At 40.5% G+C, this 23,415-nt stretch overlaps 2 protein-coding genes across 2 annotated transcripts in view; one reads left to right on the top strand and one right to left on the bottom strand.

Moving 5' to 3' along the window:
* Window positions 1-2,249, top strand: part of LOC132598283 (uncharacterized) — a 47,888-nt gene extending 45,639 nt beyond the window's left edge. The window contains exon 4 of the mRNA XM_070045003.1: window positions 1,979-2,249. The gene's annotated coding sequence lies outside the window, so the exon portion shown is untranslated. The remainder of the gene's footprint in view (window positions 1-1,978) is intronic.
* LOC132593354 (centrosomal protein of 78 kDa-like) lies at window positions 1,316-22,756 on the bottom strand. The gene is made up of 6 exons (XM_060283560.1): window positions 22,248-22,756; window positions 14,844-14,982; window positions 6,653-6,816; window positions 4,071-4,246; window positions 3,077-3,248; window positions 1,316-2,168 (listed from the first exon to the last, which is right to left on the bottom strand). The coding sequence occupies exons 4-6, from the start codon at window positions 4,166-4,168 to the stop codon at window positions 1,905-1,907; spliced, it is 534 nt and encodes a 177-aa protein (XP_060139543.1). The 5' UTR covers window positions 4,169-4,246; window positions 6,653-6,816; window positions 14,844-14,982; window positions 22,248-22,756; the 3' UTR covers window positions 1,316-1,904.
* Window positions 22,757-23,415: the final 659 nt, after the last annotated feature.

The following is a 23,415-nucleotide window of genomic DNA, read 5'->3' as shown; positions in this document are numbered from 1 at the left end:
CGGTATTATGTTTATGTTATGAATCCATCAGTGAGCAATTTGCTGAAACAGGATGAGCAATTTGCTGACTTAGAAGGGCTGGAATCTATAGACACCTTAGGATGTAGATAACGAATAGTTGGATGACAAGAAACCCTGTTATATGAAAACAGGAATAATGAGTGTTCCAAATCTTATCTTTTCGGTTCTTACTTTTCTCCAGAGGTTAGCTCTAGAGTCCTTAATTCTCCATTCAGTATTAAATTATTGACTATTTTGCCACAACTACTGAGCCTGCGCTCTAGAGCCTGCAAGTCACAACTACTGAAGCCTGTGTGCCACAACTACTGAACTCCATGCACCTAGAGCGTGTGCTCTGCAACGAGAAGCCACCACAATGAGAAGCCTGCACACCACATAGAAGAGTAGCCCCCGCTCACCGCAACTACAGAAAGCCCGCGTGTAGCAATGAAGACCCAACACAGCCAAAAATAAAATAAATACATTTATTTTTTAAAAAAGTGGATGTATTTAAAAAAACCCAAAAAGGTCCTACTGTATAGCACAGGGAACTATATTCAATATCCTGTGATAAACCATAATGGAAAAGAATATGAAAAAGAATGTATATAAATGTATAACTGAGTCACTTTTCTGTGCAGCAGTAATTAACACAACACTGTAATTCTACTATACGTCAATAAAAAATAAAATTTTAAAAAACTGCCATAAAAATCACCACAGAAGGGGGACTTCCCTAGTGGTCCGGTGGTTAAGACTTTGCCTTCCAATGGAGGGGGTGAGGGTTCGATCCCTGGTTGGGGAGCTAAGATCCCACATGCCTTGTGGCCAAAAAACCAAAACATAAAACAGAAGCAATACTGTAACAAATTCCATAAAGACTTTAAAAATAGTCGACATCAAAAAAAATCTTTTAAAAAATCACATAAATCAGAAACAAATGAAACATAATAAAGTCCATACATAAAAAAAAAGAGCATGGGTTCTGGTCACATCCCAGCTTCCCACTTACTTACAGCTGTGTAATTCTGGGCAACTCACAAAATGTCTCCTCAGACTCCTCATCTATAAGTGGGGATGGTAATAGTTCCCTACCTCATAGTGTTGCTGTAATCCATAAACACGGTTAAGTGCCTTGGTAAATTGTTTGATGCTCTCTGGTTATTGTGAATTAAAATATGTCAATGGCTTCTGGCCATACGATTTATAATAGTTTGACAGTTAACCAAATGGTAAAACTATTCCATTTATTATTCCCATCTCTTTTTACCCCTTACCCTGTTTTGTTGTTTATGTTTTCTCCCACCACAGAGTGTTAGTTCCAGGAGAGTAAAAGCTTTATTTTGTTCACTGCTGAAAGCAATAGCACCCAGAAAAGGACTGTACATATGAAGCCCTCAGTAAACACTAGCTGAATGAATGGTGCAAACTGTCACAAGGAAAAATACACCAAAACTTCCATTATAATAAAAAAGTATAGACAAATCTTTCTCTAATGGCTTCCAGTCAAGTATTTTAAAACACCATATGCTATAATAAAAACATAAGTAATTTATTAAAATTTGAAGGCAAAAACATAATTTTAAAAGATTTTAAAAGATTTAGACCTATGTTAGGCGTGATGGAATATGGATACTTTCTGGAAATTCACAATCAGATCCAAGAGTATCACTTTCAGAATGTTCTAGTAGACTGAGTTTACTTTTAGTTGTCTTTGAAGAAACAGTCACTATTGTACTCTCTTTCTTAACAGAAATGTGTTTTTTCGAAGACTCACTTCTAATTGGTTCATTAAGCAAAGAATTATTTTGCCCAATTCCTTGGCTTTTCTGCTTTACAGGTGAGTCAGAGCAAGAATGCAGGTCCTTCCCAGGTTGTTTCTTAGCAGAGTAGTTTTTGGTATATTATGCTCTGGTCATTTTCTCTGAAGAAGACCTGCTATTTCTAAGTAATTCCTCTTCTTTTCTTTGACTTCCAGTTCCAGAAATGACGTCTGCTGAAGGAGAATATGTTCTAGCAATGAAATCTTCAAAAGACTCCTGCCGCTGCTCTGTGACTGCGACCCCCAGGTTGTCTTTGGAAGTTTCTAAGGCCTCCTGAGTAGAGACTGGGACATGGAAGGAGTCGACAGGCAAAGGAATCCCAGCATCACCTGTAATTTTCTGAAACTGGAGGGAAAAACAAAAGACAAGACAAAAATTCGGTGATGAACAAAGCCAACCATTAAAAAGTAGAGTTCAAAACTTCAATGTTACTCTGTGATCTTATTATTAACACAGTCAATTGATTATTCAGAAGATTTCAGAGCCAGTTTTTCTCTAATTATATCCTGCCAAGTGATTCTCAGCTTAACCTAGCTATATCCAAGGCTATGTCCGCTACATTTTCAGACTTTGGTGACTGGGGTAGTTATTACCCATTTCCTTTCCCTCACTAAAAATAAAACCCTACTCTGTAAGAAAATTAATTTCTTTGCTATCCTCCAGGCACATGTAAACAGTATATAATATAGTTTGTGACCAGACTGTCAGTTCCCAAGACCAGTCTGAGATTGGCTGAGCTGGGCGAAGGGGGCTCCAAGTGAGGCTGGAGGAAAAGCTGACAGGTTTCCCCTCCCATTCCCATGACCAGGTGAGTCACTGTAATATCTTACGTATCAGCTATGTCAAGATTACTTACTTTAAAAATTGTATCAGTATGTGTACCTCCATTAGTGTTCCTTCATTGTTAAGCTGACTGCATACAAATAGAAACCTAGATAAAATATGAATAGAACAGACATTTATACAATTTAAAATTTGGGATATTTTCTGTAATGTTTTCTTTCTTCATTAAGGAGAGTTTGCTTTAACTCATACATTTTCTAAAGAACTTCCAGTTTTCTTATGTACAACAATACAGTATCATGAAACAGGTCCACATTTACTAATCTCAGATTTGGAGAGGACTCCAGAGTCTTCTAGCTCCCGAGCATGTGAACTATTAGAGACTGACCATTATTATTTTCTCTCTGACTTGGTCATTTCCTTTTTGCTAATCACTCTTAGAATCCTTAAGTGCTGTCCTCTCCACTTACTTGGAGATTTTGCGTTGGTCCTGGGGCACTCTGCTTTGATTCTGATTTTTCTTCTTCAAGTGCCTTCTTTTCTTCTTTAGGTGGGCTACTAACAGTAGAATTCATCTGGGGACGACCTAGTAAATGAAAATCTGACTGATCTATACCAGCCATTGTGGCCAGCTGCCCAAGCCTGGACCAGAGGAGGAAAGGAGAAAAGACAAAGGTTATTATAATCACAGAAGAGCAGTTTAGATTTCCCCAGACCTACAATCATGAAATACTTCTAAAATCTTAAAGCCAACATCCTACTCCAGACTACAAGCCTCTCTCTCCCCCAAATTCTCAGCCCTTTCCAGATTCATCCTCTAGGAGACATCCCACTGTCTCACTAGCAGCTTCAACATGTACCATGCACCCCGTCCACTGCCAGTCACACCTCCATTCCCACACTTCTTTACCACCTTTCCTCCAGTTTCCAAGAATGTGTTTGTTCCTTCCTTCCCAACACCAACTCATTCACTGACAAAACACCACTCCATCAACTATCAATCTCCACTCCCCTCTTTCAGCAAAATTGCTCACGGTTGAGAACCACTGACCTATATCTTCCCTGCAGATTAATAATAATTTTTATGTCTAAGACAAAAATAACTTTAATTCAAACTTATCAAACAAGCAAAGTAAATGAAAGATAGGAAAATTCTTATCCATTCCCGAATATTTTCAATGAAAACTGCCTTCAATTTAGTCTGTACAAAAAACTGTACCTACTAATTACTCTGTCTACAGGTTACTCTTTTATAATAGGCTCCCCACTCTACCAAAGCAGGCTCCCCTATTTGCATTTCTTAAAAAATTTAATTCCTCCTTTTAAAACGTCAACTATATTACCTATAATTACACTAAATTTGGCTAAATAAGGCCACGTAAGTGATGAAAATTGCTCCAGTTCCTCAGCAAACTACCATTATAGTTGGAAAGAGAAGAACTCCATGAAGAGAAATGAACTAACCCAGCATATTTAAGGAGATCCAAGAAATTCTTCTGAAAAGAATTCTTCTGAAAAGAATTCTCAATGCTGCCCAAAACACCTTCATCATCCAGGATCATGCTTGTCAACGAGTGGACATGAAGGGCTTCAGACAAAGAGAAATTTATATTTCTTAACTGGGCATTTTCATGTTCCAGCTATAAAAGAAGACGGAAAATGTCTGACATGATTTTTTCTCATTGTCATCAAAAGTAGTCTTGCCTAGTTTCAAGGAACAAAACTAAAACACTCAAAATGTAATTAATCTGTAATTAAGCTAACTCTCCACCAGTAAAGACAGAGACCATATCACATAATAACCAAAACCCCCAGGCACCCAACAAAGTTTCCTATATAACGCTTAGGTGGTATATAAATAAACCAAAGTTATCGTTTTATTAACGATCTTTCACAAAAGATCACATTTCTAACTGGTTCAATTCATAATGGAGCCTCATTCCACATTAGAAAATTACCTGCTTTAAGTTTCCCTTAAATTAGAAAGTAAATTATAGAATCTGATCTGAACAAAACATATTACAACTCTGCTGGATGTTAAGAATTAACTTTAGCGAGCAAAATATCTAATGCTTACGTTTAAAAGTCCTAAATCATACCAAACCCAATTTATTAAATGTACGATCACCAATGTTTTCTTTGGCTCCTTCAAAATGTTCACTCCCGCGCACTCTTCCCCTTCCGCTCATCACCTATGCACTTAAAGCCCCCTATAAGCTCAACTCCAGTACTTCTCAGAAAGGCTGTTATGTTCATGATGCCCCTTTTGCCTTATATAAGCAGGTGCTCACCATTTATTGAATGAGTGTCCGCCAATCCAGTGGATGCACTTTGAAAAATTCCTCCCTACGCTCAACCTCTGATAAAGTATATTTAGATAGAACTTTTTAGATTATGCCCTGCTTTCATGCACATTACCTGATGTAATTCTTATATAATTTTATCTTTCATTACATTCTTAGAAGTTTTCCAATATCTTAAATTTATTTAAATGATTCACTTTCCTAATTCATTGCCAGGAGAGTCTCATTATGTCTTTTATGCTACTGTATATATAGTATATGCACAAAAAGTGCCTTCTTGAATCAAAGAATCATGAACAGGAAATAAGCTAATGTCATATAAAAGCACGCGTGCGCACGCGCGCACACACACACACACAAAACGAGATTTTCACATTTTTAAAAACATGCTTTCTGGAATATAGATCATATGATCACTAAATACCAGTAAATGCAAAAGTCCATATGATACAACCAATTTGCAACATATTACAGTTTTAAAGTTTACAAACTATGTGTATATGGATTAAAATCAAATCGAAATAAAACCAAAATACTCCCAAAAGTATAAGAAATTGTTTACTTCATTGACTCATTTATCAGCCTTAAGTCTTATTAATCTTTCCTCCTTTAACTGCTTTAGGCACTCCTCCAGTTTTTCCTAAACAAACAGAGTAAATGTTATAACTAATTCGTAGTATAATATCCAAAAGCCTTTCCAGCTATAGGACTCAACAGGATTTAGGGGCAGAGCCAGAAGTGAACTCACATTTTAGTCTGCTACTGGTAATATCATACCATGCTAGTGAAATGAATTATCAAAATCTATCAAATTAACATAGTAAAGATTTATTTAAATTCCACTTTTTCCAACATAAATTTGTGGCAGCCCATCATAAAAGGCATATATGCGTATAACATAGCAAGTCAGAAATAAATAGTTAAGAACAAGAAAGAAAAGTTCTATTTTTATTTGTGGGTCTCTTTATAGTAGGAAGTCCTATTAATGAACATGCTTAACACACCTGAATTGCATTAACTGCAGATTCAAAAGAATTTTTTAAAAAAGTAATCACTTTTTTTTTTATTGCGGTACACGGGCCTCTCACTGTTGTGGCCTCTCCCGTTGCGGAGCACAGGCTCCGGAGGCGCAGGCTCAGCGGCCATGGCTGACGGGCCCAGCCACTCCACGGCAAGTGGGATCTTCCCCAGATCGGGCATGAACCCGTGTCCCCTGCATCGGCAGGCAGGCGGACTGTCAACCACTGCACCACCAGGGAAGCTCCAAAAGTAATCACTTTTAAAGCAATTTACAGTCAAGCACTGTTCCTGGAGTTCCCTGGGCATTAAATCTAATTATCAAAACCCTAAGAGGGGGCTTCCCTGATGGAGCAGTGGTTAAGAATGCCTGCCAGTGCAGGGGACACGGGTTCGAGCCCTGGTCCGGAGAGATCCCACGTGCCTCGGAACAACTAAGCCCGTGTGCCACGACTACTGAACCTACGCTCTAGAGCCCCCGAGTCACAACTACTGAGCCCGCGTGCCACAACTACTGAAGCCTGCACGCCTAGAGCCCGTGCTCCGCAACAAGAGAAACCACCGCGATGAGAAGCCCGCACACCACTACGAAGAGCAGCCCCCACTCGACGCAAGTAGAGAAAGCCCGAGAGCAGTATCAAACACCCAGCGCAGCCAAAAATAGAAAAATAAAATTAATTTATTTTAAAAAAAACAAACCGTACGAGGAAAGAACAATCACTTAACTCCATGTTATTTTACAGATGAGGGAAACAGAGGCAGAGAAGTAGAGTAAGTAGAGCAGCACAGCCAAGGTCACACCACTAAGTAGCAGAGCCACACTGTGGACTCAGGACGCTGGGTGCCATTCCTGCTCACGGAGGTGGTAGTCTTCCCATTCACCAAGGTCACTGAAATAAAATGAACACTGATAAACTCCCTTAGGAGTTTCAGGAAATAAGACACTTCGGTCCGTGAAGGGGGGACACTGCTTGCATAGGCAGAATTCTAACAGAGCCCCTAAGACTCCTACTTACTGAAGTACACAAACCTTCCACTTATCCAATCAACCTCTAAATCTAGGTGCTGCAGTGAAGGGATTTTGCAGACGGAATTAAGGTTCAAAATCAGTTGATTTTTTTAAGATAGGGAGATTATTCTAGGTGGATATGGCCTACTCAGGCACCCCATGAAAAGGACCTGAACTCTTCCTGAATTGAAGTACAAAAGGGACAAGAGGGAGACTCTCCATTGCTGGCTCTGAAGAAGTCAAATGCTGCAGCAGGGAAGGCAAGCGAGAGGCCTCTAGGAGCTGAGACTGTCCCCCGACTGACAGCCAGCAAGGAAATGGGGACCTCTGTCCTGCAACTGCAGAATCTGAATTATGCCAACAAGCCGAAGAAGCCTGGAGGCATTCTTTCCCAGAGCCTCTGGATGCTAACACAGCCTGACTGACATCTTGATTTCAGCTCTGTGACCCACACAAACTATGGTGAACATCCAACGTTTGGGGCTCAATGTCTTACACTTAAATTTCACGTGCTTTAACACTCTCAGGAGGGAACCCACATGTTTCCGTGTGTATCTGAGCAGGAAACCCAGTCACGCTGTGCCTGGACTTCTGACCTGCAGAACTGTGAGCTAGTCAAATAGGTATTGTTTTCAGTCAGTAAGAGTGTAGTAAAAGAATCAATATCCTACTCAACCTCCAGGTTCGTGAACAAAATAAATGACTAGTCATTGTTTTAGGCCACTGTTTCGGGGTGGTTTCTTATGCAGCGATAAACAACCAGAATTCCTATACTTATGAAAACAGTACGGTATATTTATACCTTTTAACTGCTTTGAACAATCACTTAAAGAATGAGGAACTCTATTATATGCCATCATTGGGAGAGGAATTGGTATCACTTTCTGGAGAGTAGCTCTTGGTACCTAACAACAATCCTACATCAGGAGTTTACCCTAAGGAAATCAAAGATGTGGGCAAAGATTTATCTACCAACATGATATCATAAGATTGTTTATAACCAAACCCTAGAAGAAAGCTAAGAGCCTCCAAATTGGGACTGGCTTAAAGAAAAACAGCTCACCGTCTGAAGGAATGTGCTATGAAGCCACTAAGAAAAGAATGACAAGAGGTCTCAACCAGAGTTAATGAATGGGCTTCAGGAGTTCTACATTCATAATATATCTGTGCGTTTTTCCTGGGAGATGATGCATAAGCTTAATCAAATTCTCTGATGTAGAAGAGTATTTAGTGACATGGCAAAATATTTTTGATACTTTTTTAAGACAAAAGAGCAGATTAGGTGTGTGTACATGCAGAGGTGGCTTCTATTTCCTTCAAGAAGCTGTTCATTGTTTACAAACATTTGCTCAATGAACATATATTTTTATATTCAGAACATGTTTAAAAAATTGAGAGTCTAAGAACTTCAAATTCTTTAATGTTTCATTACTAAAGCCAGTCAAGTTTTCAATGGGGAAAAAGGAAAAAAAATTGCAAAATTCCTCTACTTTTAATATGATGGTTTAATCAATCTTCTAAAACTGATTTCAAAGAAATCCTAAACAAATAAGCAAACAAACAAAAAACCCTCACCACAGTCAGAGAAAAGTAGACTAAAATTCCTGACTGGTTCTAAATAGCACATCAAAGTGCAATTACATGCAACAGTTTCTCCCTCTAATGGAGGGAATTAGAACACAGTGTTAAATTTTTGTGAAAAAGTGTACTGTCCTCCTACAAAGTATTCATAATTCATGTCCCTTACATGGAAATATGGAATGAAAAAGTTAGAAAGTAAAATTGCTTGATATTCTATTACTTAAGTAAGACTAATGATAAGGCTTTGGAATAATTTTCCTTCCTGTCATCTGCTCTCCTTCCTCCCTTCTGTACACGGGCTAGGGTGATTTTTCTGGGACAAAGCTCCCATCATATTGGATATCAAATTTTATGTTCAACTTTTCTCCATTTAACATTGAAATCAATCATTTCTCATATAATCAGGAGATTCATAACCTTGATTTTTTTTGTGTGGGCTACAAAATATTCCACTGAGTGGGTTTACTGGTTAACCATTTTACACATTTAAATTCTTTCCAACTTTTCAATATTATCAGACAATAACCGTTTTTATGCATGAAAGCTTTTTTCCATATTGAGAATACGTTCTTACAATAAATCCATAAAAATGAGTTTGAGATCAAAGCAAATGAACATTTTTAAGGCTCTGAGGTAGCTATCTCCAAACTTCTTTGCAAAAGATTTGAGATTTTATACTGCCATCAGCAATGTATCACTTGGTATATAACCTCTACTACTGTTGGCTTATTTCCTCACGTAGAGTGCAAGTTATTTGAAGATAGGGGGTGTATTTTATTAAGTGTTTATCCCCAGCACCTGTGCCTAGCACAACGTAGACAGTCAATAAATAATTGCTTAATAAGGAAAATCCCTGCCAATACAAGATGTACGTGTGTGAAAGACAGACTGTGTGTTTTTCTCTAACTGGATAGATGAAAACTTGTCATCTTCTTTAATGTGCAATTTTTTTTCTTATAATTAGCAATTAAATTTCTCTTTTAGATTATATTGTAAAAATTCAGATTCTCTGAGGCAAATGGGCCTGGCACTACCCATTAGCTATATAACCTTGGACAAGTTCTATAACTCTAGGTCTTAACTTCCTTATCTATAAAATGGAGATGAGCTCCCATATCACAGAGCTCTTGTGAGGATTACATGAGTTAAAACACATATAAAATTAGAAGAGTGCTTGGTACACAGCATATGTTCAATTAACGCTGAATGAATAACATGTGAACGCAAACAGTAGTGAAGGGCTTAAAATGAAATAGTCTCATCCCACTCCCACATCCAGCACTCAAGAAGCGACCAATTCTTTACTCAGGTTTTTAATTATAAAATAAGATATGCATACTGAGAAGTGCACAGAACAAAACTGTCAATGTGACAAATAAAAAGAGAATACTTACATAAACACTACTCGAATCTGAAAGTATTGATACTTGTCAGCATCTCAAACCCCCCCATATCCTTTTCCCATCACAATCTCCTTCTCTCTTCCCAGTTAAACACCATCCTCATTTCTTGACAATCCTTTCCTTTAACCTGCATGCATCCCTAACAAAAGAGTTTAGTTTTGTCAACATCTAACTTTATGTAGATGATCATAGTATATGAAATCTTTTCTATCTTATTTCTTTCACTCAACATTGGTTTAAAAAATTCATCCACATTGCAGCCTGTAGCTCTAGTTCATTCAATTTTATTGCTTGATAGTTTTCCCACTGTACGAATACACATAATTTATTAAATTTTTGACTCTTAATGGACATTTGGTTTGTTTTCAGTTTGTGCTAATGCAAATCATGGACAGGAATCCTGCTGTACCGGTTATTCTGGTGCATTTACACAGGGCAGGGGTGAGGGCTGCTGGCTCACAGGCTATTTATATACCTTCAGTTAATGGAGAGTGCTAAATGCTTTCCAAAGTAGTTGTGTTGATTTATACTCCAGTGTAAGCAGGGTAGAGGATTCCCATAGTACTCCAGGTCTACAATACCTGATAGTACCACACTTTATTTATGTATTTGTCAAACTGATGGGCATGTAGTTTCATTGGTTTTGACTCACTTTTCTCTTATTACTTAATGAAGTCGTACACTTTTCTGTGTTTACTGGCTGTTTGGATTTCCTTTTTTATGAGGTTTACGTCAACTATTGTTATTTTATTATTATTTATTTTTTTTTGGCTGAGTTGGGTCTTCGTTGCTGCGTGCTGGCTTTCCCTAGTTGCGGTGAGCGGGGGCTACTCTTCATTGCAGTGGCTTCTCTTGTCGTGAAGCACAGGATCTAGGCGGGCGGGCTTCAGTAGTTGTGGCACGTGGGCTCAGTAGTTCTGTCTCACAGGCTCTAGAGCGCAGGCTCTGTAGTTGTGGCACACAGGCTTCGTTGCTCTGCGGCCTGTGGGATCTTCCCGGACCAGGGCTCGAACCCGTGTCCCCTGCCTTGGAAGGCAGATTATTAACCACTGCGACACCAGGGAGGTTCAACTGTTGTTATTTTGAATTCTTCTCCATTTCCAAGTAATACTCTTACATGACCATTTTCTGACTAAATTGGTGGCATTATCTGTTCACTTTCTATTTTACTAAGTAAGGGTTTAGTTCCTCTACACTCTTCCTATGTCCACACTGCTCAGTAAAGTTATGTCATCATTAGTTATTCCACTGTTCATGATCTCTTTGACTTGTAGTGATATACTTAAACACCTACATTGTTGATCAACTATAAACTCTCTCAACATCACGCTTTGTAAAATGAGGACATTCATACCATCTTCCCTTTTTTCTACCTCCTGTCTACCTTCCAAACCTAGCTTTTACATTGTCAAAGTTGAAATTTATATTCTGTTCTATGTGCAGTTAAGTCTTCTGTTATTTGAGAGTCAGTAGGCAGTAAGGTTTAAGACAACAGGCAGAGAACCTAAACTCAAAGCCTCGATCCAACCCTAATTTAGGTACAGCCTGGGCAAGTTCCTACCCTGTCTTAGCTTCCTTTTCACAAAAGTGGGAATGATATTAGCATCAACATCATAAGGCTATACAGCGGATTAAATGAGTTAATATATGCAAAAACACTTAGAGCCTAATATATACTAAGTACATACTAGTACATTTCAGTACATACCAAGTTAATGCAAATACATACTAAGTATAGTTTAGGTTAGTTATTTGTTATTACATGCAAGTTGACAATAAAAGCTGCAAGCCAAGACAGTATTGCTATTATTACAATGAAATTAATATTGCCCACTGCAGATGTACTGTCTCTGTGTATAGACTACACCTCGTTCCATACTGTGTCAGTGTCACTGCCCTTGTGCAGGGTGACCACATACCCCAAGCCGCCTTGGGCTGTTCCAGTTTATACCTGTTGTCCTGATGTTACAATATTAGAGCGCCTCCTTACACTATTGAAGTGTAAGGAGTTTGGACAAGTTCTGGTTTGGACAACAAATTAGATAGGTGGTCATTACCCCTGTGTGTCACTGAAAAGGGGGACATCTATAGTGTCAAGTTTAAGTGGATTCTTCTCTTCCTCACCAATAGTACGTTAAAAATCAACCATAGCTTAGTTTGCTTCATGTTTATGTCAGTATAGCCTTTTGTCCTCTGGAGTTCAAGTTCCTTCTCCTCTTCCTCTCCCTCCTCCCTTCCAACAGTGCCTAATACCTAGTAAGTACAATATGCCTCAAGGTGTTTCTAAGCTCTCAATCACACAATCAATAGAAGCCTATCCAATCTAGACTAGTTGCTCTCTGCACTGAATCGCTTATTACCTTCCTTCTTGGTTTATTGCCTCATTTTGCTGGATTATTTCTATAAATAGCTTAAGATGTAGCACAGGAGGTCAATTTTTCAAATTTCTTTGTGTACAAAATATCTTCTTCAGCCTCCACTTATGACTGATAGTTTGGCTGGATACAAACCCCTAGGGTGAAAATTATGTGCCTGAAAAACTTTGGAGGTATCTTTCTAATTCTTTCCAGGATCCATGGTGCTGAGGACAAGTATGATAAAGTCAGATTTTTACTATTTTTTTTTTAGGTGACCAGTATTTTTCTCTCTGGAATGGATGTATCCTGTCAGTATTTTATTCTATGTTAATTTATTTTTTCAGTATTTTAAAGTTTCACAATGAAGGGTGCCTAGGTGTGAGTCTATTCTTGTTCATCTTGCTCAAAACTTGAGTAACTATTTTCAATCAGAGGCCTGATGTCTACTTTCAGCTGTGGGGAATTTTCTTGCCCCTGACAGCTTTCCTCCATTTTTTTTCTGGGTCTGGAGTTTCTAATAGTAACATGTTGCATCTCCCAGATGCAGCCTCTCTAACTTATTGCTATTACATTTTCCATTGTGTCTTTCTTTTTTATATAATGAGAAATTTTTTAGATTCCTACTGAATTTATTTCAGCAACCATATTTTCATTTCCAAGAGACCTCTCTTGCTTTCTGACCATTCTCTTTTTAATTAACACCCTAATCTTATTTTATAGTTGCTAGCTCTTTTTAAACCTCTCTCAGGATACTAATTAGGGTTTTTTCTTAAATTATTTTGTTCCCTAAATTGTCCCTGGTCCTACTAGGATATGTTTTCACTCTTTTTCCCCCTCTCATGTTGGAAGCTTTACTCAACTATCAGGCAAATGACAGTTATTTTCTATTTAAGAATGAGTGCAGAAAGCTCCCTGAAGTCAACGATTGATTGGTTTCTTATGCAGGAAAAAGCGGGGAGTAACTGTAATAGGATCCCCCCCAAACACAATTTTCTAGGGTGTAAAAACTCACACTAGCTGCCCTAGTTCTCGCCAGTTTCACTGTTTTCAAAATGAAAGCATCTCATTTCAGGAGCGTGAGGGCAGGGCTGGGAGTCTGCTCCTCCAAACACAACCCTTCAATGAGCTCCCCTATTTCAGTCACACTTTTAACTAACTCCACCCTCTCTCCTACATGCGCATCTGAGCATGGGGCTACTTCTGCAGGTGGGGTCAGAATCCTCCTCAGTTGCAGGTGGTCCCTGTGCATATTCTAGATGATGCTTTTCCTCTGTTCTACTGCTTCGGTTTCACACTCTTCCACTTGTCTTCTGTCTTTCAAAACTATGTTGAAATCTCTTGATTGTTGTGGGCTTATATAATTAAACACTTCGATGCCATCCTTGTGTGTCTTGTCAAAACGGAGAAGAGCTGAAAGGGTTCTCAGTGCATTCTGAATCTGCTATTCTGTGGTCCCAGTGTGTAAACTTCTTGGTCTTCCCCCAGTGTCTATCATTGCTATTAGAAATACAATCTCCTGGTCTACTCGTGAAGGAAATGAATACAACACATCTAAAATGACAAGGAATGCGGGTTAGATGCTCTAGGGTCTTGTCGTACTCTGCCATTTACTAATAAACCACTTACGTGCTACAAATTGTAGGTGCTCATTTATAAAATGAAAGAGGGTAACTCTACATGAACTATAAATTTCTCCTACTCTAACATTTCATAATTTTCTAAGTTTTTTTCTTAAAATTTCTCTATATTATCATTAATTTTAATTAAAAAAATAAAATCTAACTTTCTCTTTTGAAAACCAAAGAGTTAATTCCCATAGTCCTACAATAATGGGATAATTAGTTCTGAAACCGGACAAGTTCCATACGAAAAGAAAATCATATTAAATAATTTTAAAAAATTAAACATGGGACTTTGTAGCACAAAGACAAGGTCCCCCCCAAATGGTGTTCCTTTATTTACTAGAAATGTTCAGCTCTTCATTAAAGTTGAAATAAAATAAATGTATTATTTTTTAGGTGCAAAAATTTCTTATGAAAATCCATTTTTCTTTTCTGTCCATACAAACAATAGTATGGAATGACATTAGAGGTCAGGTTTGTTTGGTAATGGAATGTAGCTTCTTGATATTTTTTTAGTTTAGGAAAGGAGAATATCAACATCAAAACTTTTTTCAACTTTACTTTTATTTAAAATGCGGCCATATTTGCCTCTTGTAAAAAGAGAGTTCAACTAGAACTGTCAATTTTCTCATCTGTAAAACAAGAGCACTGAATCAGCTGACTATATTCATTCAGAACTCAATTTCTTTATCGTATGATCACTAAGGTTCTCCCTAAATCTAATATACTAAGGTTCTAAGGAAAGGAAAATATATTGCTAACGACATGTTTTGATTTTTATTTCTTAGAGTTCAAATGTCCACCATTCACCTTGGTCTAAGCTTAACCATTCAAGGGGATACAATGCAGATGGGAGGAGAAAACAGAACCCTCACACAAGCTGTGCCGTGTTGCAATTAGCCTTCCGTTTGAAAAATAATCTTCTCTATAGCTTTAAAGTGATACCTTTGTACCGGCAATGCTTCTTGTTTCAAACAAATTTTCTCTGGCTCTTCCTAAACACTTTCTGAGGAATCATCGACCTCTTCAATTTCTGAGGAGGAAGGACTCTCTACTGTCACAGTCACAGGAAATTCTGATGAACCTGAGTGTCACAAGAAGAAGATAGGAAACCACAGAGTTGTTAAACTACAGTGCAAAGAAAGAAGACAAGATTGTATAAAAGACAACACAAGCCAGATACCAAATATGCAAATATTAGAGGACATTTAACAAAAGTGATCTGAGGTATCATTATTTATAAACGTCTCTCACTGCTCCTTAGTCTAAAACAGGCAATGACTAAGTAAAAGTACAGTAACTTATTTTTGCTATGTTACTGTACAGACCTCTGTTGTACATGGTTAAGATTAGTAATGGGAATTGCCCATATTATTTTATTAAGTTTCTTTCACAGAAGCCAAGGGAAGATCCAAGGTAACCATTTTTTCTCAGATCAACTTTAGACTGCAAATGAAAAATTTATTTTTCACTATCAGACAAAAACAGTCTGGAAGAAAATGTAGTTTTTTGGAGGAAAATACATCAGTAAAGGGACTGATAAACAATCAGAAGAATAATCAGAAAGTCAACATATCTAAGCTGTGTATAATAGATGTTAGAATTTTAAAAAGTAAATCACATACACATACATAACTAAAACTGACCCATCAAAATTTCATCTTCTCATCACCCTTAAGCCAAAACTAGGGTAACAGTAATACAATTCTCCTGTCAAGCTTCACTGCCACTGCAATGTTGTTCAATTGGACATTTCCAAACATTTAAAACCTGACTTGGCCACAACCCCACAAAATTCTACAGATCATAAAGAAGTGTGCTGGGATTATGTAACTATGCAGAAGACAAGTCACTAGGACATCATTTTGACAACAAGCAGCAAACCTGCAGCACAGGAAAACCCTAACAGGAGAACGAGGTGCACACCTCTCTCTCTGGGCATGAAAGGGCAGCACTGACACCCAAGATGCTCTTCTCTCAACCTCAGCAGTGGTGTCTTTCACAGAGCAACTATGCAGTCTCCTAGAACCACTGGGAAGGAGAATCTGATACTGACAGTATTAGCTTGCCATGAGGCCAGAAGCGAGGGAATGTGTGTGGCCTTGGTGAGAGAGCAGAGGTTTGGGAGATGTTGCTTTATATTGGCTTTTCGATCAGGAATTTGTACATATAGCCCTCAAACAACGTTTCTTGAAAACATATGAACATTCTTGAGTATGACAGCTCCATATGAGGGGTCAGAAATGGCAGTCAAGTTCATTTCACTGGGTAACAGCTGATGTGCGGACTGGAGAACAGACAGACAACCACAAGGCTGCCAGTTGTGTGCCAAATCCACACAACTACACAGTTGCATTGGGAGAGCGACCAGACAAGTTCTACACAGATTTATTTCAGAGAGGGAAATGCTTCTTGTAAGGCTCTGTCAGTTTAAAAAGCAATAAGAATGACCATCCACCTCTCCCAATTCAAGCCCTACATATCATAAATATGATAGCTACACACCAGCAACTGATTACATACATCACGAGCTTTGATGAATGGCAAGCCCCTAAAAAGATATCAACAAAACGAAGTTAGATCTTGATGTAAATACATCACCAGTTAAACCCAGTTAATACAACTATTTAGTATTATGTACAGTAACCACACAGAATTGTGTATAAAAATAAATAAGCTCAAAAGAAGGACCTGGAAGGCTCTGCTACAGAGAAAACTGAGCAGAATTCAGCCGACTGGCTTGGTAATAACTCTCTGAACTGCTGAGAGGCCCCTTCAGTTCCTATGTTCAAGATGGTTGAGATTTCAGTCTCACTTCTGTAAATGGTGATATTAATCATTCTCTAATTTACCACTCTGTGTGACGAGGATGGACCTGAGATAGTGTCTCAGGAAGAAGATAGAAAACCACAGAGTTGTTAAACTCAAGTGCAAAGACTGGGGATTCAACACTATACTTTATGCAACAGCAATTCACATTACCATTTGGTCAGATTCTTTCAACAAAACAGAAGCTGCACTCACATGTATTAAAAGACAAAAATTAACTGCCATCTGTATTAATATGTTAATCTGCTTCAATCACATGTTTTCATGAAAGTTTAAACATAAAATCACCTTTAAGATCTAGGCCATGTGATCTGCTCCCTGCCATGTCAGATTATACCCCGTGAAGTTTACTGTCTTAAGAGTGATAGAGTTCTTTATACCTTGACAAATAACTAAAAGGAAAATAAAAACACACACACACAATAAGATGAAGAGCCTATACATTTGTCAATCTTGATTTATTTGCTTTTCTTGAGTCAATTGGAAGTTTATAGCCACATTCTTTTTTTTTTTTTTCTTTGGTACACGGGCCTCTCCTGTTGCGGAGCACAGGCTCCGGACGCGCAGGCTCAGCAGCCATGGCTCACGGGCCCAGCTGCTCCGTGGCATGTGGGATCTTCCCAGACTGGGGCACGAACCCACATCCCCTGCATTGGCAGGCGGACTCTCAACCACTGCGCCACAAGGGAAGCCCTATAGCCACATTCTTAAAATCATTAACTGCAATCTTCCCAAACAGGTAATTGATGAACTGATGCATTCTAAAACTTGTCAGTAACAAAGTGTTATTCCAGTTTACAGCAACAGTTTAATTCTATTTAGGTACTAAAACTGAATACACTGGATACTGCAAACTTTCTTCCCAACCACTCAGTAAAGTACTACATACTTTTGAGACAAAGGAAAAAAAAGAAAAACCTAAAGAGCATAAGACTCTTCCGATTTTCATTTCCAATGATACATGCCAATCTTGATGATCAATCAGCGATTTAAATGTCAACTATAAACCCAGTATTTTATTAGCTGCTATGCAGTATACTAGAGCAATAGAAGAGGGAGGACCTCAAACCCTCTGTTCCCCCAAATTGAAAGGCAGGCTTCCTGACCCCTCCAGACCACTACTGGACACAGGGAACACACACTAATGTTTCAGGACCCCAACCAACAGTCACCTGCTTTGTGATTACTTCCATGACACACCCTCACCAACACCACTGAGTTTGCTGCTCCTACGGGACGTTACATATATTTCCTATTTGAACACATACCACAGTGCATTATAATTATGATTGCAGATACATATTCTAACAATTTAAAGATCATGATGACTTTTTTGCTCTTCACATCTTGCTATTTCCCTTCCCATAATATTTCTTGAAGAGAAACCATAAAAATATAGACAAACACAAAAAACAGAAAATATACAAAACATGTGGTTTGTGGCTTAACACAAACTTAAGTAAGATTAATTCTGACAGTATCCAGCATGACAAACTTCCATGGTACATGTGATCCAGGCATGAACAACACCAAGAAAAGGCAGACAGGAAGTAACATGGTGTGTAGGAAATCACGAGACCAGTCTGATGGGAAGAGACTTAAACAAGACTGAAACTCACTTTCTAAACCACCATCTCCAATTGGACAATTCGCAAGACACTGGTGCCCCAAAGTGGCCGATTTATTCAATCCCTTTAATGGGGAGGAACAGTTTAAAATTTTACCCCTTTAGTTTGCCCCAAAAGCAACTATCAAATGTTGGCAGGACACAATGAAGGCTTACCACCTTTGTTAACATAGTTACGTCTCTCTCTCTCACAACTAGCCCACTTAGCTCCAGGTTCCTTAGCGCACCTGACGCACTTACACAGCATCTAAGAGCTTTACACAACTGGAAGGTCACATCTTTATTTCTTATTGCAGGAACACAACTTCTGGAAACTTTATTTCTGTGAAAACCTAAAGCAAAATTATTGTAAAATGAGTGATTTAAACCATACATTTTATCACCGTTAAAAAGCAGCTAAAAAGAAAAAACACATCTGCTCTGTGCTAAGGATTAGAAACGACTCCTGCCCTTAAAGCCTCATTAACGAGGGACATGTATAAACTCAAAATTTCAATCACATGATATAAAGAACCATAACCTTTATGAACAGAGGTTCCTATGGAGGCAAAAAGTTATGTCTAAGCGACGGTTTCATGATAAACCTGAAGTACAATCAAGAAAGATGAGGCTATGCAGAGTTGGAGGAGGAGGTGCATTAACTGCAGAGGGAGCACCTGTGCAAAGACACTCAAGCCTGACTCCTGCTGGTCACTGTAAATACTGCAGGTGGCGATGACTAAAGGCCAGGGGTCCAAGTGTGAGAAGGGACAGAAAATAGAGATGTCGGTCGAATCAAGCCTGGGAGAGAACATGGCTTGTATCCCACAGGTGATGAGGCCCGGGGCTACCACTGGCTGAGTAAGGGTGCCTCCGCTGATTAGAGAAAGGCACCCCGCTGCTGAAGGACCAATTAGATAAAGGGAGTGATCACAAAAAGCTCCCCTTCCTCAGGGCCAAAGAGCCCCAGGAGGCTCGGTAGAGCACAGTTCAGACTACACGCCTCTGGGCAGAGCACAGACTGGGCGGCTAGTATGCACTAACTCTGTGTGGGCAAGCCATTAGCAGCATTATTTTAGGCGTATCTTTTCATGTTAGAAGATCACTCAACCCCAGTAGGCAGATGAACTTAGAGGAACTGAGTCCAGGGGCCGCGAAACCACCCAGGAGCTTCTGCCATAGTCCGGGCAAAATGCAATGTGGATGAAGAAGCAAATTTAGGAAGAGGCCAAAATCTACAAGCTGGACCCACTGGATGCAAGACATAAAGAAAGTTCAGTGAAGGAACTCTGAAGAGAATGGGCTCTGCAATAAATTTTTCTTACAATCAATGTAAAATATTAGGCAAAATTAAGTACTGTGGTCTTTAAGGTCCCTTCCAGCTCTAATTTCTTTTGATTTCTAACTTATTACTCTGGTTAAGTAAAGTCCCTTCAGAGGTATGGAACAGTTCCTACACCTGAATGGGATGCAAAGAAAAATCTGATTTCTCTTCACTAGGGGATGAGTTGAACTGTCCTTGCAGAAGAGATAACACATGGTGTGAACCCCAGATCCTAGAAAAAGGCCAGGCACACGATAAGTATTCAGCTTTTTGAAAACAAATGAACAATCATTTCCTCTCCTAAATCTTCACACCCTTCCTCTGCTGGCTACTTTCTCTCAGCTTATAAACATCCTCAAATATACTCACTTAAGAGAGGCCCGTGCACTGCGATAAAGAGTGGCCCACACTTGCCACAACTAGAGAAAGCCGTCGCACAGAAATGAAGACCCAACACAGCCATAAATAAATAAATAAAATTTAAAAATGTATATATATATATATATATATATACTCACTTAAAAAACTCTCAGACCTATGATTCTTTGTATCGTCTTGTGGGTAACCTAAGTATCTCACATGCCTTCAAACACCTGTCCTCCCAAAAAGCCCAGATCTGAACCTTGGGCCCAGACCCGTCTACCAGGCCCCTCCAAAGCACTGAAGATGAAGTAAGATCCTCTCGCCACCCCCAATCCCTTCCTACTGTGCTCTGTATCTCACAAAAAGATGCAGCTGTAAACTGTCACCCACGCTTGCTGCCCTCCCTTTTCTAAATGGTCACCAGGCCCCACCCATTCTCTCTCGGATCTCCAAAATGCAGTCCAACCTTTTATAACTTAAGTGGGACCTTTAGATTACAATTCACGCTGCACCCAATCAACTGCCTTCCACATGGAGGTCCGAGTGAGCCTCTAAACCAGAAGTCCATCTTATTGTTTATTAGGGTTTCCCACAGCCTTCAGGATAAACATCCAATCTTCTGACAGGACAAACAAGGCGCCTTTCTGTTGGGCCCCACTAAGTTCTCAGTATCAACTCTCATTTCTTTCCCAAACCCTGAGTTCCAGTCCTGTACATTAGTTTTGCCATATTTTCTTACATTTCTCAAACTTCAACACACTGCTTTCTCCTGCCACCCCAGGAGCTTCTACATATCCTTAGAAAGGATGGCACTTCCTCCAAGAAGCCTACCCTGAACTTTCCCTTCCAAGTTTCTGTGCTCTGCAAAGGGGAAAGATGGCAGGGAGGGATACATTAGGAGTTTGGCATTAACATATACACACGACTATATATAAAATAATCAACAAGGACCTACTGCATAGCACAGGGACCTCTACTCCATATCCTGTAACAAACTGTATGGGAAAAGAATCTGAAAAGGAATGGATATATGTATAACTGAATCACTTTACTGTACACCTGAAACTAACACAATATTGTAAATCAACTATCCTACAATATAGAATAAAAATTAAATTAAAAAACAAAAAGATTTTGCGCTCTGTAGCACCAGAACTCACTTCTTCCAGAGCACTGACTACTGTGCTTGTGTTTACCTGCTGCCCAGTAGAAGGGGAGATTACCTAGGGCAGAAGCATCGTCTCCAGCAGCCCCTGGTTCTGACAACTCATTCAAGTGCCAGGATACTTTACACACATAAGGTGCTTAATTAATTGTAAGAACCCTCAGAAAGAGTGGTTTTTAATGTCATTTTACAAGTGTGGGGATTGCAGTTCAAAAGTAACCTGCGCAGGCCACAGACAGCATAAGCCCTGGAATTCAAACCCTAAGCTGCCTTCACACCGGTGCTCTTTCCACTATATGATATGACTATTGAAAAAAAGACTTTTTTGGGCTTCCCGGATGGTGCAGTGGTTGAGAATCTGCCTGCCAATGCAGGGGACACCGGTTCGAGCCCTGGTCTGGGAAGATCCCACATGCCGCGGAGCAACTGGGCCCATTGAGCCTGCGCATCTGGAGCCTGTGCTCCGCAACAGGAGAGGCCGCGACAGTGAGAGGCCCGCGCACCGCGATGAAGAGTGGCCCCTGCTCGCCGCAACCAGAGAAAGCCCTCGCACAGAAACGAAGACCCAACACAGCCAAATTAATTAATTAATTAATTAAACGAATTTATTTTTTAAAAAAAGATTTTTTTATCCTGAGCCCTGTTTTAATGGAAAGGAAATGAAGCTGGGATATATCAATTTCCTAATCGCTTTGGTCTGTACCAGGCAAAGTCATTCAACAGACCAGGTTACATCTGTGGAACAATTAACGATGCTCCAAACTGTGCTAAGTGTTCTACATTGCAGAGTCTACAAGCATTAACAGAGTGAGTCCTTGTAACCGCCACAGAGAGTGGGTCCTGTTAAGCCCATGCTACAGATGAGAACACTGAGACCTAGAAGCCTTAAGGCACTCGGCCGGGGTCACCGAGCTGGCAGGAGTCCTAAGCCGCACGCCCTGTCTAGTGCACGCACACCCGGGCACTGGGCACCGATTCTAGTGCCCACCCTCCACCTTGCACCATCTAAAACCCCGCTTCGCAGCGCCCACACGAGAGCCCCTGGAAGCGGGAACTACAAACCTGTCTCGCCCAGCCGTGGCTGGAAGAAGCTCTGGATACAGATCAGGGGCAGAGGGTGCTCAGGAGCGGCGCCCAGTCCACCCTGCGGAGGCGGTCGGCGTTAAGTCCAGCAGGCCCTCCCGCAGGGAAGGGCGCAAGGCGGGCAGAGGCACTGAGTCCTGCAGCGCGCACAGGTCCTCACAGCGCGGGAAGAAGTCGGCCGCGGTGTCGCCGCGCAGCTTCACCGAGTGATCATGGCCCGAGCGCGGCTTAGGGGACGCAAGCTGTGGAAACGATGCCCACACCCGCCTGGGGGTCCTCGGCTCGCCATGAGGTTAGCCTCATGGCTCGCCTCCCGGTCCCTCGGGCGCTCACCGCCCTGCAGCGTGCGCAGGATCCGCGTCGCAGCCAGACGACGTAGGGCCACGGGCCCCAGCTAGGCCAGCACCTCCATGCCGCGCTCCCGCGCCACCTCCCGCGGCGAATCGCCCGCCCTTGGCGCCAGCCCCATCGTCCTCCGCGCGCGGGGATGCGGTTCAAACCGGCAGGCGGCTCCGTGGGGGCGGGGCTCGAGGACGACTGCGCGCTCGCCGTGCGTCCGCACGCAGCCTCGCCTCACATGGGGACGCGGCCTGAGGAGCAGGGGCGGGAGCTTTGAGACTAGGGCCGCGCCAAAGGTAGGAGGTGTGGAGAATTTGGGGTTTACAAAAAGCGTTTGCTGACTCATCCAGTGAGACATGGTTGTATCAATGCATTTTAAAAGTAGTACAACTCCCGATAAGTGTCTGTGCTCGCCCTGCCCAGGAGAGAGCGTGCACTCCCTGAGGGACTCCCTGAAAGGCTGAGTGAACTTCTGCCTGTGGTCCCTTACCTGGTGCACGGGTGTGTGAATTTCTGCGGTGAGCTCTTAATTTCTGTAGTTTCTGCTGACTTGACACGGTGGTTGGCAAATGGTGACGTATTCCATGCATTCACGACATGATCGTGGTTACTAATAATTACTTTGTTCTCTCTGCATGTCTGTGTCCTAATATTTTCTTTTTATAAGAACACCAGTCATATTGGAATAGAGCCCACCCATCTGACCTCATTTTACGTCAATTACCTATTTAAGGGCCTTATCTCTAAATACAGTCATATTACGAGGTATTGGGGGTTAAGACTTCCACATATTAACTTGAGCAGGACA

The sequence above is a fragment of the Globicephala melas genome, chromosome 1 (assembly GCF_963455315.2).
Source record: "Globicephala melas chromosome 1, mGloMel1.2, whole genome shotgun sequence".
Lineage (NCBI taxonomy): Eukaryota > Metazoa > Chordata > Mammalia > Artiodactyla > Delphinidae > Globicephala > Globicephala melas.
This window is presented reverse-complemented; position numbering and strand designations above follow the sequence as displayed.

What these genes read in the sequence shown, in the direction of transcription:
- LOC132593354 (XM_060283560.1), bottom strand. Translation starts at nt 4,168, where the DNA reads ATGATCCTGGATGATGAAGGTGTTTTGGGCAGCATTGAGAATTCTTTT. An exon ending in GATCTCCTTAAATATGCTGG is followed by an intron (nt 3,249 to 4,070) that starts GTTAGTTCATTT and finishes CCTCTGGTCCAG; the next exon opens with GCTTGGGCAGCTGGCCACAA. An exon ending in GACCAACGCAAAATCTCCAA is followed by an intron (nt 2,169 to 3,076) that starts GTAAGTGGAGAG and finishes TTTTCCCTCCAG; the next exon opens with TTTCAGAAAATTACAGGTGA.